Below are 12,069 nucleotides of genomic sequence, written 5' to 3'. Positions count from 1 at the left end.
CGGGATGTGACCGAAGTGCGGGCGTGCCTGGAATTCTCACCCGCACCAAACAAGCTTATCATGGATCGTGCCTCCAGAAGGGCTGCAGAATTCCGCCCTGGTGGATCGCTGCCGACCAACTGCAATCCACACTGTTGACTTTATTCCGACTGTGAGACCCAATTGAATCCACCCGTGTCGGACGAGCAGCCATCTTGGGAGACCATCTCCTTTGGATTTCCGTAAAAATGGAGCCTGGTGCATACCTTATATTCAGATGCTCCCGCAAAGTCTTTTCCTTTCTTTCGTGATTTTCTTTGCTGTTTTTCTTGCTAGTTACTTTTTTCCAAATCAAGCATTGCTTCTTCTCTAAGATACCCTTTTCTTTTCTTTAATTATAAAACAATTCAATATGTGTCAATCTTCCTGGCATGACTTCCTCCTTGGCCTTCCCAAGTGCGAGCACCACGTGCACTTGGAAGGCTGCCTCACCCCCGAGCTGATCTTCCAACTGGCCGAGAAGAACCAAGTCCAGCTTCCCGACCCCAAGTCGGAACCCGCCTACGAGTCTATCGAGACTTTGACTAGCCGATATGGCCACTTCAGCTCCTTGGACGACTTCCTCCACTTCTACTTCATCGGCATGTCCGTGCTCATCCAGGAATCCGATTTCGCCGATCTGGCCTGGGCCTACTTCAAGAAGGCTCACGCCGACGGCGTGCACCATGCCGAGGTCTTCTTCGACCCTCAGGTTCACCAGGACCGTGACATTCCCTACGAGACCATCGTGGCTGGCTTCGTGGCCGGCTGCAAGCGCGCCGAGCAGGAGCTCGGCCTCTCCACCCGCCTCATCCTGTGCTTCGTTCGCCACCTCCCCGTTGAGTCTGCCAAGAAGACCTACCAGAACATTCTCGACAACAACCACTTCGACACCGAGGTGATCCACGGCCTCGGCTACTCTTCCTCCGAGGTCGGCCCTCCCAAGGATATGTTCCGCGAGATCTACCTGTCCGCATCGGCCAAGGGCGTTCGTCTTACCGCTCATGCGGGTGAGGAGGGTGATCCTACCTACATCACCGCGGCCCTGGAGATGGGCGCGACGCGCATTGACCATGGCATCCGGCTCGTCGAGGACCCGGCCCTCATGGAGCGTGTGGCTCGCGAGAACATCCTGTTGACCGTCTGCCCTCTGTCGAACGTTCAGCTCAAGTGCGTGAAGACGGTGGCGGAGGTGCCCATCCGCAAGTTCCTGGACGCTGGCGTCAAGTTCTCGCTCAACAGCGATGACCCGGCTTACTTCGGTGGTTATATCCTGGACAACTACTGCGCTGTCCACGAGGCGTTCAACCTTTCCGTGAATGAGTGGAAGACGATTGCCGTCAACAGTGTCACCGAGAGCTGGATCGGCGAGGACCGCAAGCAGGAACTGCTGCAGCGGATCGATGCCCACGTCGAGAAGTTCGCTGCTCTGGCTTAGAGTATATTTATCTGTAGACTAGAGTTCATATAGATTCGGTATATATAATGAGATGATGATGATGCGCATGAACCATTGCATTCTCGTAAGGCTTAACTTCAATTCCCACTGGTAGACGGGAGCGAAAATGCAGATACTCACGTGAAGTTGATGACCGACTTCATTTCCGCGTGTGAGCCTTGCGACGTAGGCTCGTTTTCTATCGCCGGATTTATCAGTCAGGGCGAGATTAGTAACGAATACTGCAGGGATCGCCAAGCTTTTAGGACCGTGAGGACGTCACTGTATCAGCTGCGCTTCGGGCAGATGAAGTCAACCGTGTAGCAGACCCCTGGTGAAGCCGCAGCAACCCCTCATGCCAATGTTGGGCCGTCCAGCTTCCCGCGCGATTGTATCGCAGCCTCTTCTACGCCACTTCATCCGGCCTTGCTCATCCTCGAGCTTTCCCCTCTCAAGACCAACCTTTTCCTCTACCGCATCTAAAGCTGCTGCTACCACCATCTACCGGTACCCCGCTTCTATCGAGACCTTCCAGCGTCTACACAAACTCCCAACCTTCCAGTCCCATCGTGTCCGAAATATGGCTACCGAGCATATTCCCGACCGCTACAAACTCGTTTTCTTCGTGCCGCACTCCCACCTTGACGTTTGCAAGGATGCGGTGTTCGCTACTGGTGCCGGAACATTTCCTGGCGGCAAGTATTCCAAATGCTGCTTCCAGACACGGGGAACCGGACAATTCCTGCCAGGAGAGGGTGCCAATCCCGCAATTGGCTCGGTCGGCGACGTGGAGTATGTCGAGGAGATGAAGGTGGAGGTCATGTGCTTGGGACGGTCGATTATGCTGCAGGCTGTGGAGGCTTTGGTGAAGGCTCATCCGTATGAAGAGGTTGCGTATGAGGTTTACAAGATGGAGAATGTGTAATCTGATCTGGAATCCAAGGACGGATGTGCGGCGTTATGAGGATGTTTCGGGGGGGGGTTCGCGTTTTCGGAAATTTGCGGTAATGGCTGTCATTAGTTTCAAAATAATCCATCGCAAGTATTCAACCGAGAATTGAACCTCTCCGTAGAGGTGGAAAGCCTGTCGAGGCGATGGTGAAATTGAAAGCATGATGCTGCTGAGTTATTCTCTTTTATTGGCACAAGGCGGGGAGTAATCTGTCGGCGGTGATTGGTCAGCTGGAGCTTCCGCAAAACGCCTCTTCGACTCCAAGTCGAGCGCTCACCTTCAATCCATCAGATCGAATCTCTTCTCCTCGCCCCCAATACCCCCTCAATTCTCCCCGTCGCTACCGGCAATGGCTTCCAAACTCTTCCCCGCCGTCCCGCGGACTGGCCGCCAGCTTTTCCAGAACTTCCCCAAGACTCAATTCAGACCTTTCTCGGCTGGTCCGCAGCGCTGCAGCGACTCCCTTGCCGTGGTATGTGCAATTGCATCCGCCAGCGTGGTTACCATCCGGATTTCGCGGTTGCATCGGATATATCTTCGTTCACAATCGCTAAACAGAAGACGCCGTCTTTGTGGTTGCGATAATTGAGGCTAACGGTTTGGGTTCACTAGCACCGCAACAAGCCCGACAACAACCCGTCCGTCCCTTTCAAGTTCAACGACCAGAACCTCAAGCTCATCGATGAGATCCTCAAGCGCTATCCTCCTCAGTACAAGAAGGGTGCTGTTATGCCCATTCTCGACCTGGGCCAGCGCCAGCACGGCTACACCAGCATCAGCGTCATGAACGAGGTCGCCCGCCTCCTCGAGATGCCCCCCATGCGTGTCTACGAAGTCGCAACTTTCTATACCATGTACAACCGGGAGCCCGTTGGCAAGTACTTTGTCCAGCTGTGCACGACGGTACGTTTTGAAACCCATTCCATTGCTTCAAACCGCGCGCAGTCACTGACACTGCCGCCTACAGACACCCTGCCAGCTCGGTGGCTGCGGTAGCGACAAGATCGTCAAGGCTATCACGGAACACCTCGGCATCACCCCCGGACACACCACCGAAGACGGTCTTTTCACCTTCGTCGAGGTCGAGTGCTTGGGTGCCTGTGTCAACGCCCCCATGGTCCAGATCAACGACGACTACTACGAGGATCTCACCCCCGAATCCATCAAGACTCTCCTCACCGCGCTCAAGGAGTCGGCCACCGCTGCTGAGGCCGGCCAGCCCGTCAAGGTGCCCGCCCCTGGCCCGTTGACCGGCAGACAGACCTGCGAGAACAGCGCCGGCCTGACGAACCTGGTGGAGCCCGTCTGGGACCCGGAGACGATGATGAGAAAGGATGGAGCCTTGGATCAGCCCGCGCAATAAATGAATGTCAGCCTATAATTTGAATACAGTTTTCGATGCCGTGCGTTGGAAGGTTCGATAGTTTTCCCTCATGTTTCCCCCTTTTTCATCGTTCTATATCTCATTTTTCTCTTTATCTCGAAAAATATTCCTGGCCGGTAGATTTCAGACACGGCAACAACTCGGATGATGCTCATGTACAGTACGTTGTGCTTCATATTCGCTTGCTTCCTGTTGCGTAAGGAGGAAAACCGGGTCATGGTGGGAGTCATTTGATCTGCCATAGAAGGTTGTGTTAGCAGTACCCAATGGAGTCCTTTAGTTATTCATTCACCGAAATCGCGTTGCCTCTGGGTTCCTTACCTGCAAAGTGTTCTTAATCCAGATTATACGACTAATCGAAACAACCTTATCATAACATGCTTAGTCGTCAGACACCATCAAAGTTAGGAATCATGTGACCGGCAGCGACAACACGCCTTCGATACTTCTGGGCTTTGTGCTCCATCTCCGTACGATCTCAATTCCTTCCCCAACCGACCCCTGCACCGGAACCTCGGGTGTAGGGGTCGGTTGCGCCTCCCCCAACATGATCTCAAGCGCCTTATAGGCATCTGAGGAAGGTGCCCGTTGAATCCTACCATAAGGTTGTCCACATGTCCTTGAAAAGCCTACTGAGCAAGTACTGGTAAGAACATCCCTGACTCTGCTTTGACTGCTATCGCTGCAATTTGGCTGTCGTTAACTCGTACATAAATGACATTCAAAATGACAAGACAGATCCAGGATCGACACCAAATGCTGATCGCCGAACAACCAACATATCATCAACAAAACCTAAGTCGCTTCGTCTTAAATCAGTGGTTGTCCCCCACGACTAATTGTCTTTTCATCTGCAACTTCCTCGGGCATGACCAGTACAGACTTCTCATCCCTCTCGATAAGAGCCTTGTCGCGACGGTTCTCGAAGATGGTCACATCAATGGTCTTCCTGGCCAGCAGGTGGTAGATGTGAACATGCTTGGTCTGACCGAACCGTCGACTGCGGCCGATGGCTTGGGTCATAGTCGAGTCGTAATCATATTGAGTCTGCCTCAGCAGGGGTGACAGGAAAATGACGTGGTTTGCTTGCTGTAAGTTCCTATAACTCATAGTCAGACACCCACGAAACGTTTGCGAGGGGAATCGGCTCTGACTTACAATCCCGCAGCCAACTCGGTTCCAAGGTTCAGAATCAACACCTTTGCCTGCCCGAATCCGCTCGCCTGTAGCTTGTCGAGCTTCGCGGTAGACCTACCTTCCACTGCCGTGATCATGGTGTGTTTGATCTTGGCGAGATTCAATGCTTTGGCGGCGGCCTGCATTAGATCCGGGAACTGAATGAATAAGAGGACCCGCTCGCCCTGCGGAGTGCCGCGGATGATCTCAATCAGCTTGTCGAGTTTGCTGCCGCCAAATGCGGTCTCTCTGTCGACAGTCTCGCGCTCCAGCGTGGCCATCGGGATGACATTGTAGCCCTTGCCGGAACCGCGGCATCCTTCCACACTGCATTCCTCTTTCTGCACAGCCTGCGAGATGCAGTCTTTGCAAAGCGAATGACCACAGGAACCTAGTAAGCTTAACTGGTCGAGAGAGTCAGGCCGGCTATTGCAACCAGAGCACTTGGAAATCTGCCCGCAGATTTGCATCGACCGTGTCTTCTTGAGAAATCTTACGCCACGCTTGCGCGAAACCCATTCGTCAATCATCCCTTTCATAGCAGTTGTAACTTCACGCAGCTGTGGCTCGATCTCGGCCAATCCTGCAGGTCTCGCTGGGAGTACGATTTTGCTGTTAACGTTCTCTCCCTGGCCGGCGGACTTCTTTGACTGCGGGGCCTTCGAGGATCTTCCTCTTGCTGCACGTTTCTGAGTGCCAGGGTTGATGGTAAGGTTGCCGTTGTCCTGCTTGTCTGCCGACTGCTGTGTATCGACTTTGGTCGGAGGTGCGAAGAATTCTTTCCAATGGCTCGGATTCGATGAGCGGACTGCATCGTCCAAAAGGGAGCAAACGGCTTCTGTCACCGAGTTGTCGCCAAAATTGTGAGCGGTGACGGCGTCGACGAATTTGTCAAACCTTGCGGACTGTGAATCACATTCGCAGTACATCCACGCCGCTAGTCTCAAGTTCTTCACGAGTTCTCCTCGCAGGTCGGCAATCTCCTTTTTCCTGAGTTCAATGAGAGATTCGCAAGTCGTGACTTCTGGTCCCCGGGTCTTCGTCCAATTACCAACAACAGCGAGACAAGCACAGCGCTTGAGTAGTGCTTCGTCGCAGCTCGTGCTAGTACTCAGGATTGCATCTAGCCGACTAGCCTGATCGCCATTGAATCGAGACTTGACCTGACGGCGGAGCTTGCCATCATATGCTTCCAATTGCCTGTACATCTCGGAGTAGAGTGCCTGTTCAGCCGGTGTTGGGCGGATTAGGATGACATGTTCAGTGAAGGGAATCTCGTCAATCTCCGGAACATTTCTGCGAACGAACTGACTCAAAAACCTTTGTGCAACCTCGTGGCGATTCTGATGCCAGGCGTCGCTGTGGGTCGTTCGGTAGGACTGGAACCTCTCTGCATCGGATCGCTGATTAGACAGCAACCTGAGTCGACCGTTCTGCGACTTAAACTCATCATCGTCTATCCCCAGATGGACCCCCATAAATGTTGCAATGGACTTGACATCGGCAAAATCATTCAAAGGCGGAGTTCCCGACAAGATCCATTTCGAGCCAGCTTCGAGTGCCAGGAAGGATTCGAGTCTCTCATCGCTCGCGTACGTGAACTCGTCAATGATAAGGCGACCGAAAGCAAAAGCATGGAGGCAAAGAATCTTGACCTCTGTCCAAACCTGATCGGGCTGGCCATTGATATTGAACTCCTTCAGGTCGTTCCATGTCTTGCAGACTTCCTTCTTAGACCCCGAGCGGCCAGGTTTCCTGCTTTTGTTGCTGGTATTTGACGGTACCTGTCCCTCAGGATCATCCGATGCTGAGCTTGGGCTGGCTGAGTCTTCAGGATCATCATCACCCTCAGGGACTAACATCTTCGAAGGCAGAAATTTTAAACACTGGTGCACCCTAGCCTTCAATGACTCGTCGCCTTCATCTTTCATATGGTCTGCATCTTCTTCAGCGCTAGAGATGTTGCCGTCATGCTCCTCACAATCAACACTATTGCACCGGTTTTGGACCGCATCGACATATGATTTCCCTCTAAAACGCCTAGACGGCAAATACGTGGCCTGTCTCTGGCTTACTTCGGCATCTTGGCGCTTTGAGCGGATTGCATCGAGAAAGGCACCGGGGCCTTTTTCTGTCAGGACACGAACTAGATCTTTTAGCGAAGCCAGTGCATTCGTGAACCAATTTTCAAAATCGCGAGCCTTATTCCCAGGCGCCCGTGACGTTCCAGTGAGATTTTTCAATTTGTTGTAGTAGGCATCGCCGTTGAAGACAGTCCAAGACACCAATATGATATCGCTGAGAAGGATATTTTTGATGGGTACCTTTGAGAGGTTCTGTACTGAGCCAATGACAAGAACCTTATACCTCGACCCCAAGAATTTCTTGATTTCCAACTCCCATTGTCGCAAAACTACTCCAGGAACAACGACAAGGGTGCCTTTCGCGGGGATGAACCCATCCTTCGGACCTAGACTCGACATCCGAAGGTTTTCGTGTTGCATATCGATCAATCCCAGGATGATGGCGGTTTTGCCGTAGCCGACATCATCTGCGAGGACACCTCCCCGGACAGTTTTAGGAACAAGAACTCTAGCTTCAGCACGCCACATCATCTGCGGAAGGAGTGCCTCTTCTACTTCTTCTTCCAAAAATGGCGCGTTCTTGTCACTTTCCTGATCAACCATCCAACCCAAGGATCGCAACTGCTCAGGCCGTAACTTCAACCGGAAATTAGGGGGTTGAAGAGACGGCAGGTTGTGGCGGTTGCTGGTTAGGCTGAGATCCGAGAAGCAGTGGTTGCGTGTGTCATATGAGTTGGGCAAGAGGCGCCATTGGAACCGGGCCTCTTCGACCATCTCAGAACCACACAATCGGTCATACGCCTGATGAATTAGAACTTGGATATTGAGAGTGACACACAGATTGCTGGAGCCTGTCTGACAAACGCGACGGAAGAACAGGAACGCAGAAGGCTTCGACTTCATTTGGCGCTCATATAGGGCGGCATCATACGGGTCTTCGTAAGTAACCATACGGCCCCGTCGATCTCTACCCGGCAGAAACCGTGGCTTGGGTGGTGCGCATACATCGCAGATTGATCGAGTGCCATCTTTCACGGTCTGCACGTGAACGAGATCCTGCCACTCTTCAAAAGGACCGAAGCCTGCCGCTTTCTGAAATAACCAAAAGACGTCTCGCAGTTTTGAAGCCGAGTGTACTGGATTTATCGCCTCCCACTGGTCGTTTCGGTTGTCTAGTTGCGTCGCTGTCATGGGCAATTCAAATGAGAGCAAGGTGGTATTGGCATTATGACAGTCAGAATCGCAGCTGGTAATCTTGCTGTCAGGTGCCAGGCTGTAGCACGCAATGGAAGCATCGGGAGCATGAGGAGTCAGAGACACAACTGGTGCCTTGATCCACTTGCGGTGATACACAGGAATAGATTCGGGTACGTCGCTCGCTTTCCAAGAGCGCCAAGCGTGCGATAATTCGGCAATCGTTCTGCGTCGATCATATCCAGAGATGAATCGATGCTCAAAGGAGAAAACGAAAGAGTCATTCTCAGGCTTTCCAAGCTTGGTCGAATCCAAGAAAAGATAAACAACAGGTTCCTTCTCAGCTGTGACTTTCCTATGCAAAGATGCGAATGCAGTCCCGCATTCTGGCAAAAGTTCATATGAACCTCGAATATCGGCATCCAAGTTCTGCACATCTTCGTCGGAGCCCTGAATTTCAATACGCGTCCAAACCTTTGACCCAACGAACTGCGGATCTTGATGGCCACTTCTAACTTCGTAGCTGTCAATTTGACGCCCCCCCGCCCATACATTGAAATAGCCCTTGAGGCTGATCAGAGTACATATTTCCCATTCGCCTTTCATGAAAGAACCATGCTCTGGTCTGAGCCGTGCAATTGGTTTGGAGAGTATCTCTCGGATGAGAGACAGAGACGGCTTGTGACTTGGGGGCGATGCAAAGAGAAGCCACTCGAGACCGTCTTCACCTATCACAAGTATTAGTCTCGACGTTTGACCTTCATATTGAACGGTCCACACATCACTGCGCTTGATATCCAAGAGTGAGAGTTCACCATCTATGCTGGACTCTATGACTTGCCAAAAAAGCGACCAAATCTGCGACGGGCAGGTCTCTGATTCTGTTACAAGCTTGGAGTAAATGTCGCGAGAGATACCAGTCAGAACCAAGCGCGCCGGTAGTAGTCTTCTTAGCTCACCGACGAACTGCATGGGCGGAATGCGCTCTATGCCAGACCAAGATTCGAAGACATGCGATGGATTGCCGCCGCAGTCCGAACAAACTGTGTGTCCACAGAGGATACATCGAAGAATATTTGTCTCAACCTCCAATTGTCCCTCGCACATGCAGTAACGTGCGCTGCGTGCGGCTTGAATTTGAAGTTCTTGGGTGTCTACCTCGACGGTGTGGGTAAGCTGCATGTCATCATTTATCATGCGGCAGTCGTCTCGCGGGCACAGAGCTCTGTTCTTGGCCTGTACCTCAGGGGATGCGGAAGACTGTTCACCTGCACGAAGGACTAGGTGTGCTAGTATCAGTGCTGAGAGAATTGCGCAACAGACGACCGTTGAGCTCATGGCATTACCCGCAAGATCTTGCAGTTCACGCGTAGATTCGCGGGTGACCAGGAGTCTATCCGATGGTAAGCCCTGCAAAGCAAGCGTTTCGATTCCACAAAGTGGTCCTCCTCTGCTGGTAAGATAGGGGACACCGGCAGGAGTGATGCAGCCGACCAGACCAAAAGCACGATGGTCTATTTCGCGTTCAATACCCTGCGAAAGATCAATACACCTCCTAAGGTTGGTTAGCTTAGCACTCTTCTACGGCTCTGAGGATCTTCGAAGCTAACTTACTCTTTATAGGTCATGTCGTAGCCTTCCTTGAGCTTGCGCAAGAAGTTCACATCAAGGGTGTCCCAGACTCTCTCTACTAGGGATCTATTCCATAGATGCCAACTGAAGTCTGGTGTTATGCAAGTCCCGTTTTCGAGGGATCTGGTGTATGGACGCTTGTATCCAAGGTGCTCAGTCTGTCTATAGGCTTGATGACGGACCTCGTATTTCTCCCACGCACGAACCCGGTACGCGGGGAATGTTAAGCTATTAGCAATTTGGTGCAGCCTTCGGTCATTGGCATCAAGGAGAAACATCCCTGCTGGGGAGCTCGCCTGACGTGTGAAGCTGGACATCAGATCAGACCATGACAACACACTCTCTGCAGACAGACCGGTTTGCTGCAGGAGCTGGGAATCCACGCAGCACATATAACCTCGCTCGCGCGTCTGCGGCAGGTAATATGCTTTTGTGTCGACGGCGGAATGCACGACGGTGTAGCCGATGTCGGTCCAGTATTGCTTGATTGTGGGCCATGGAGCGCTTCTCACGTTCTCCAGGATGACCAGACGAGGACGGTACGCTTGGGCATATGCTAGGATGCTTCGCAAGGTCCCGCTGGACTCACCCGTCTCGTCGAGCGTCTTCTGCTTGTTGTTCAAGGCTGAGAAGTCCACGCACGAGAAGCCTGCGACAAGAAGGTCGACATCCTTGGGTATCTTTGCCCAGGAGCCGTATGCCGTTTGACTAGGGAAGAGTTAGAGACAATTTTCATCTAAGAGATGAAAATTAAGAAAGAGAACTCACGCTACGCGACCTTTCAAGTCGGTTACGTCGCGAAAAAGCAACGGGGGATGAAAATTACGTTCGATATAAGCCTGTTTGAAGGGTACGATCTCGGCACTGAAAAGGTGTTCGAACGCAAGCTCTCTATTATGAAATTTTCGCAGATCTTCCAAATAAGATAAGGTGGGTTTGTCAGTTATCCTGATGGTGGTGGCACTAGCAATGAGGGAAGGCAAAAGCTTACTTTCTTGCACCATCTCCAGGGCTAGCAACGGGCTTTCGGTGCCAGAGCAGACAGTGACTACACGGAGAGGTCTGGAACCGACGTGGGTCAGGTACTTGTCTAAGCCCAGCTCCATTGCTCGTTGGGTGATCGACTTGAAGATGTCGCTCAGTTTGTGCATGGGCGGCAGGTGCCAGGCCAGCTGGGATTTAGCCGTCGTTCCCTCGCCAGAGTACGGCAGTGTTCTGACAAACTCCGGGTTGGTTGGGTCCAGCTCTTCCAGTGCAGCCATCGCCTGGTCATCGAGGGTGTCGGTCAGGAGGAGCTGGTATCGTTTGGGCGGCGGCCCCTCCTCCTGGGACGACGAGGTCCTCTTCCTAACTGGAGGCATCTTTCCTTTCTTCTGGGTGGGAAGAAGTGAGAGGGTCACCTCCGTGTTAGAAAGAGCACAATCCAATTTCAGCTCTGTGATGGGATCTAGGATATTTGAAAGAGATCTGAAGCTATGAGGGTTCGAAAGAGTCACGTGGTGTCGATGGAAGAAGTTTATGCCGAAGGAGATAGGTGAGAGGGGAGGAAGGGAAGTGAGAGTAGGAAAACAAAGAAAAGAGATGTGTGTGGGTGGGGTGGCTAAGGTGAAATGAGATAACTGGAAATCTGTAACTCAGGGGGAAGGCTTTTGGGGGGGTGTTTGTTGTGTGGCCTAGTGAATGTGTTGCTGTTGTCACAACCTGTTGCGATGAGCCCATGGTCAGGTGCAAAGCGGATATGATGGGTTGTAGCAATGGCAACTGCTTTGTTTTCCGAAGCTAGTATCTCTTCTGAGTCTTACATGCAAAGAAATCGGAAGTGAATCCTTTCATTCTTTAATCGTAGATGGCTGTGTTTTTCTATATGGATATCTACGTCTACGCTGATGAGTCTGGTATATGAGATAGCAAGTTTGGTAAACAGATCACTAAGTAAGACCCCAGAACATGAAACGATTCTTCGCTGGAGAAAGTGAAACGGGCAGAAGACTCTGCATCCAAATCACTTCAGCTAAATGCTATAATCTGAGCAACTCGTAGAGGGGGGAAGATGATACGCTTGGCTCTTGACCATACCTGCAACCATTCTGGTTACCGTCTCAGAGTGATACGTGCAGTCAAAACAACGCATCCTCAAAACACGCGGAAGTTAGCAGTGACTATGGAGTGTAACTGTCCTTTGGAACCTTGC

At 51.9% G+C, this 12,069-nt stretch overlaps 4 protein-coding genes across 4 annotated transcripts; 3 read left to right on the top strand and 1 right to left on the bottom strand.

The window, feature by feature from the left end:
• Positions 1-119: 119 nt before the first annotated feature.
• Positions 120-1,496, top strand: aah1 (adenosine deaminase). Its single transcript, XM_025644674.1, has one exon. It carries the CDS (start codon positions 392-394, stop codon positions 1,454-1,456), a length of 1,065 nt encoding a protein of 354 aa, XP_025504423.1. The 5' UTR covers positions 120-391; the 3' UTR covers positions 1,457-1,496.
• A 171-nt stretch (positions 1,497-1,667) lies between these two features.
• BO66DRAFT_391728 (uncharacterized protein) lies at positions 1,668-2,497 on the top strand. The gene has a single exon (XM_025647325.1). The coding sequence runs from the start codon at positions 1,812-1,814 to the stop codon at positions 2,379-2,381; it is 570 nt and encodes a 189-aa protein (XP_025504422.1). The 5' UTR covers positions 1,668-1,811; the 3' UTR covers positions 2,382-2,497.
• Positions 2,498-2,699: 202 nt separating this feature from the next.
• BO66DRAFT_391726 (complex I 24 kDa subunit family protein) lies at positions 2,700-4,108 on the top strand. The gene is made up of 3 exons (XM_025647324.1): positions 2,700-2,880; positions 3,021-3,311; positions 3,376-4,108. Exons 1-3 carry the CDS (start codon positions 2,758-2,760, stop codon positions 3,769-3,771), a joined length of 810 nt encoding a protein of 269 aa, XP_025504421.1. The 5' UTR covers positions 2,700-2,757; the 3' UTR covers positions 3,772-4,108.
• Positions 4,109-4,602: 494 nt separating this feature from the next.
• Positions 4,603-11,654, bottom strand: BO66DRAFT_373752 (putative SNF2 family helicase; the record flags this gene model as incomplete). Its single annotated transcript, XM_025645560.1, has 5 exons — positions 10,870-11,654; positions 10,647-10,791; positions 9,861-10,586; positions 4,951-9,801; positions 4,603-4,891 (listed from the first exon to the last, which is right to left on the bottom strand). Exons 1-5 carry the CDS (start codon positions 11,237-11,239, stop codon positions 4,603-4,605), a joined length of 6,381 nt encoding a protein of 2,126 aa, XP_025504420.1. The 5' UTR covers positions 11,240-11,654.
• Between the last annotated feature and the right edge of the window lie 415 nt (positions 11,655-12,069).

The sequence above is a fragment of the Aspergillus aculeatinus genome (assembly GCF_003184765.1).
Source record: "Aspergillus aculeatinus CBS 121060 unplaced genomic scaffold BO66scaffold_22, whole genome shotgun sequence".
NCBI classification, from domain to species: Eukaryota; Fungi; Ascomycota; class Eurotiomycetes; order Eurotiales; family Aspergillaceae; genus Aspergillus; species Aspergillus aculeatinus.
This window is presented reverse-complemented; position numbering and strand designations above follow the sequence as displayed.

Coding starts and splice junctions, on each gene's coding strand:
- aah1 (XM_025644674.1), top strand. CDS start 392: ATGTGTCAATCTTCCTGGCATGACTTCCTCCTTGGCCTTCCCAAGTGC.
- BO66DRAFT_391726 (XM_025647324.1), top strand. CDS start 2,758: ATGGCTTCCAAACTCTTCCCCGCCGTCCCGCGGACTGGCCGCCAGCTT. Junction 2,881..3,020: donor GCAGCGACTCCCTTGCCGTG/GTATGTGCAATT, acceptor TGGGTTCACTAG/CACCGCAACAAGCCCGACAA. Junction 3,312..3,375: donor TTGTCCAGCTGTGCACGACG/GTACGTTTTGAA, acceptor TGCCGCCTACAG/ACACCCTGCCAGCTCGGTGG.
- BO66DRAFT_391728 (XM_025647325.1), top strand. CDS start 1,812: ATGCCAATGTTGGGCCGTCCAGCTTCCCGCGCGATTGTATCGCAGCCT.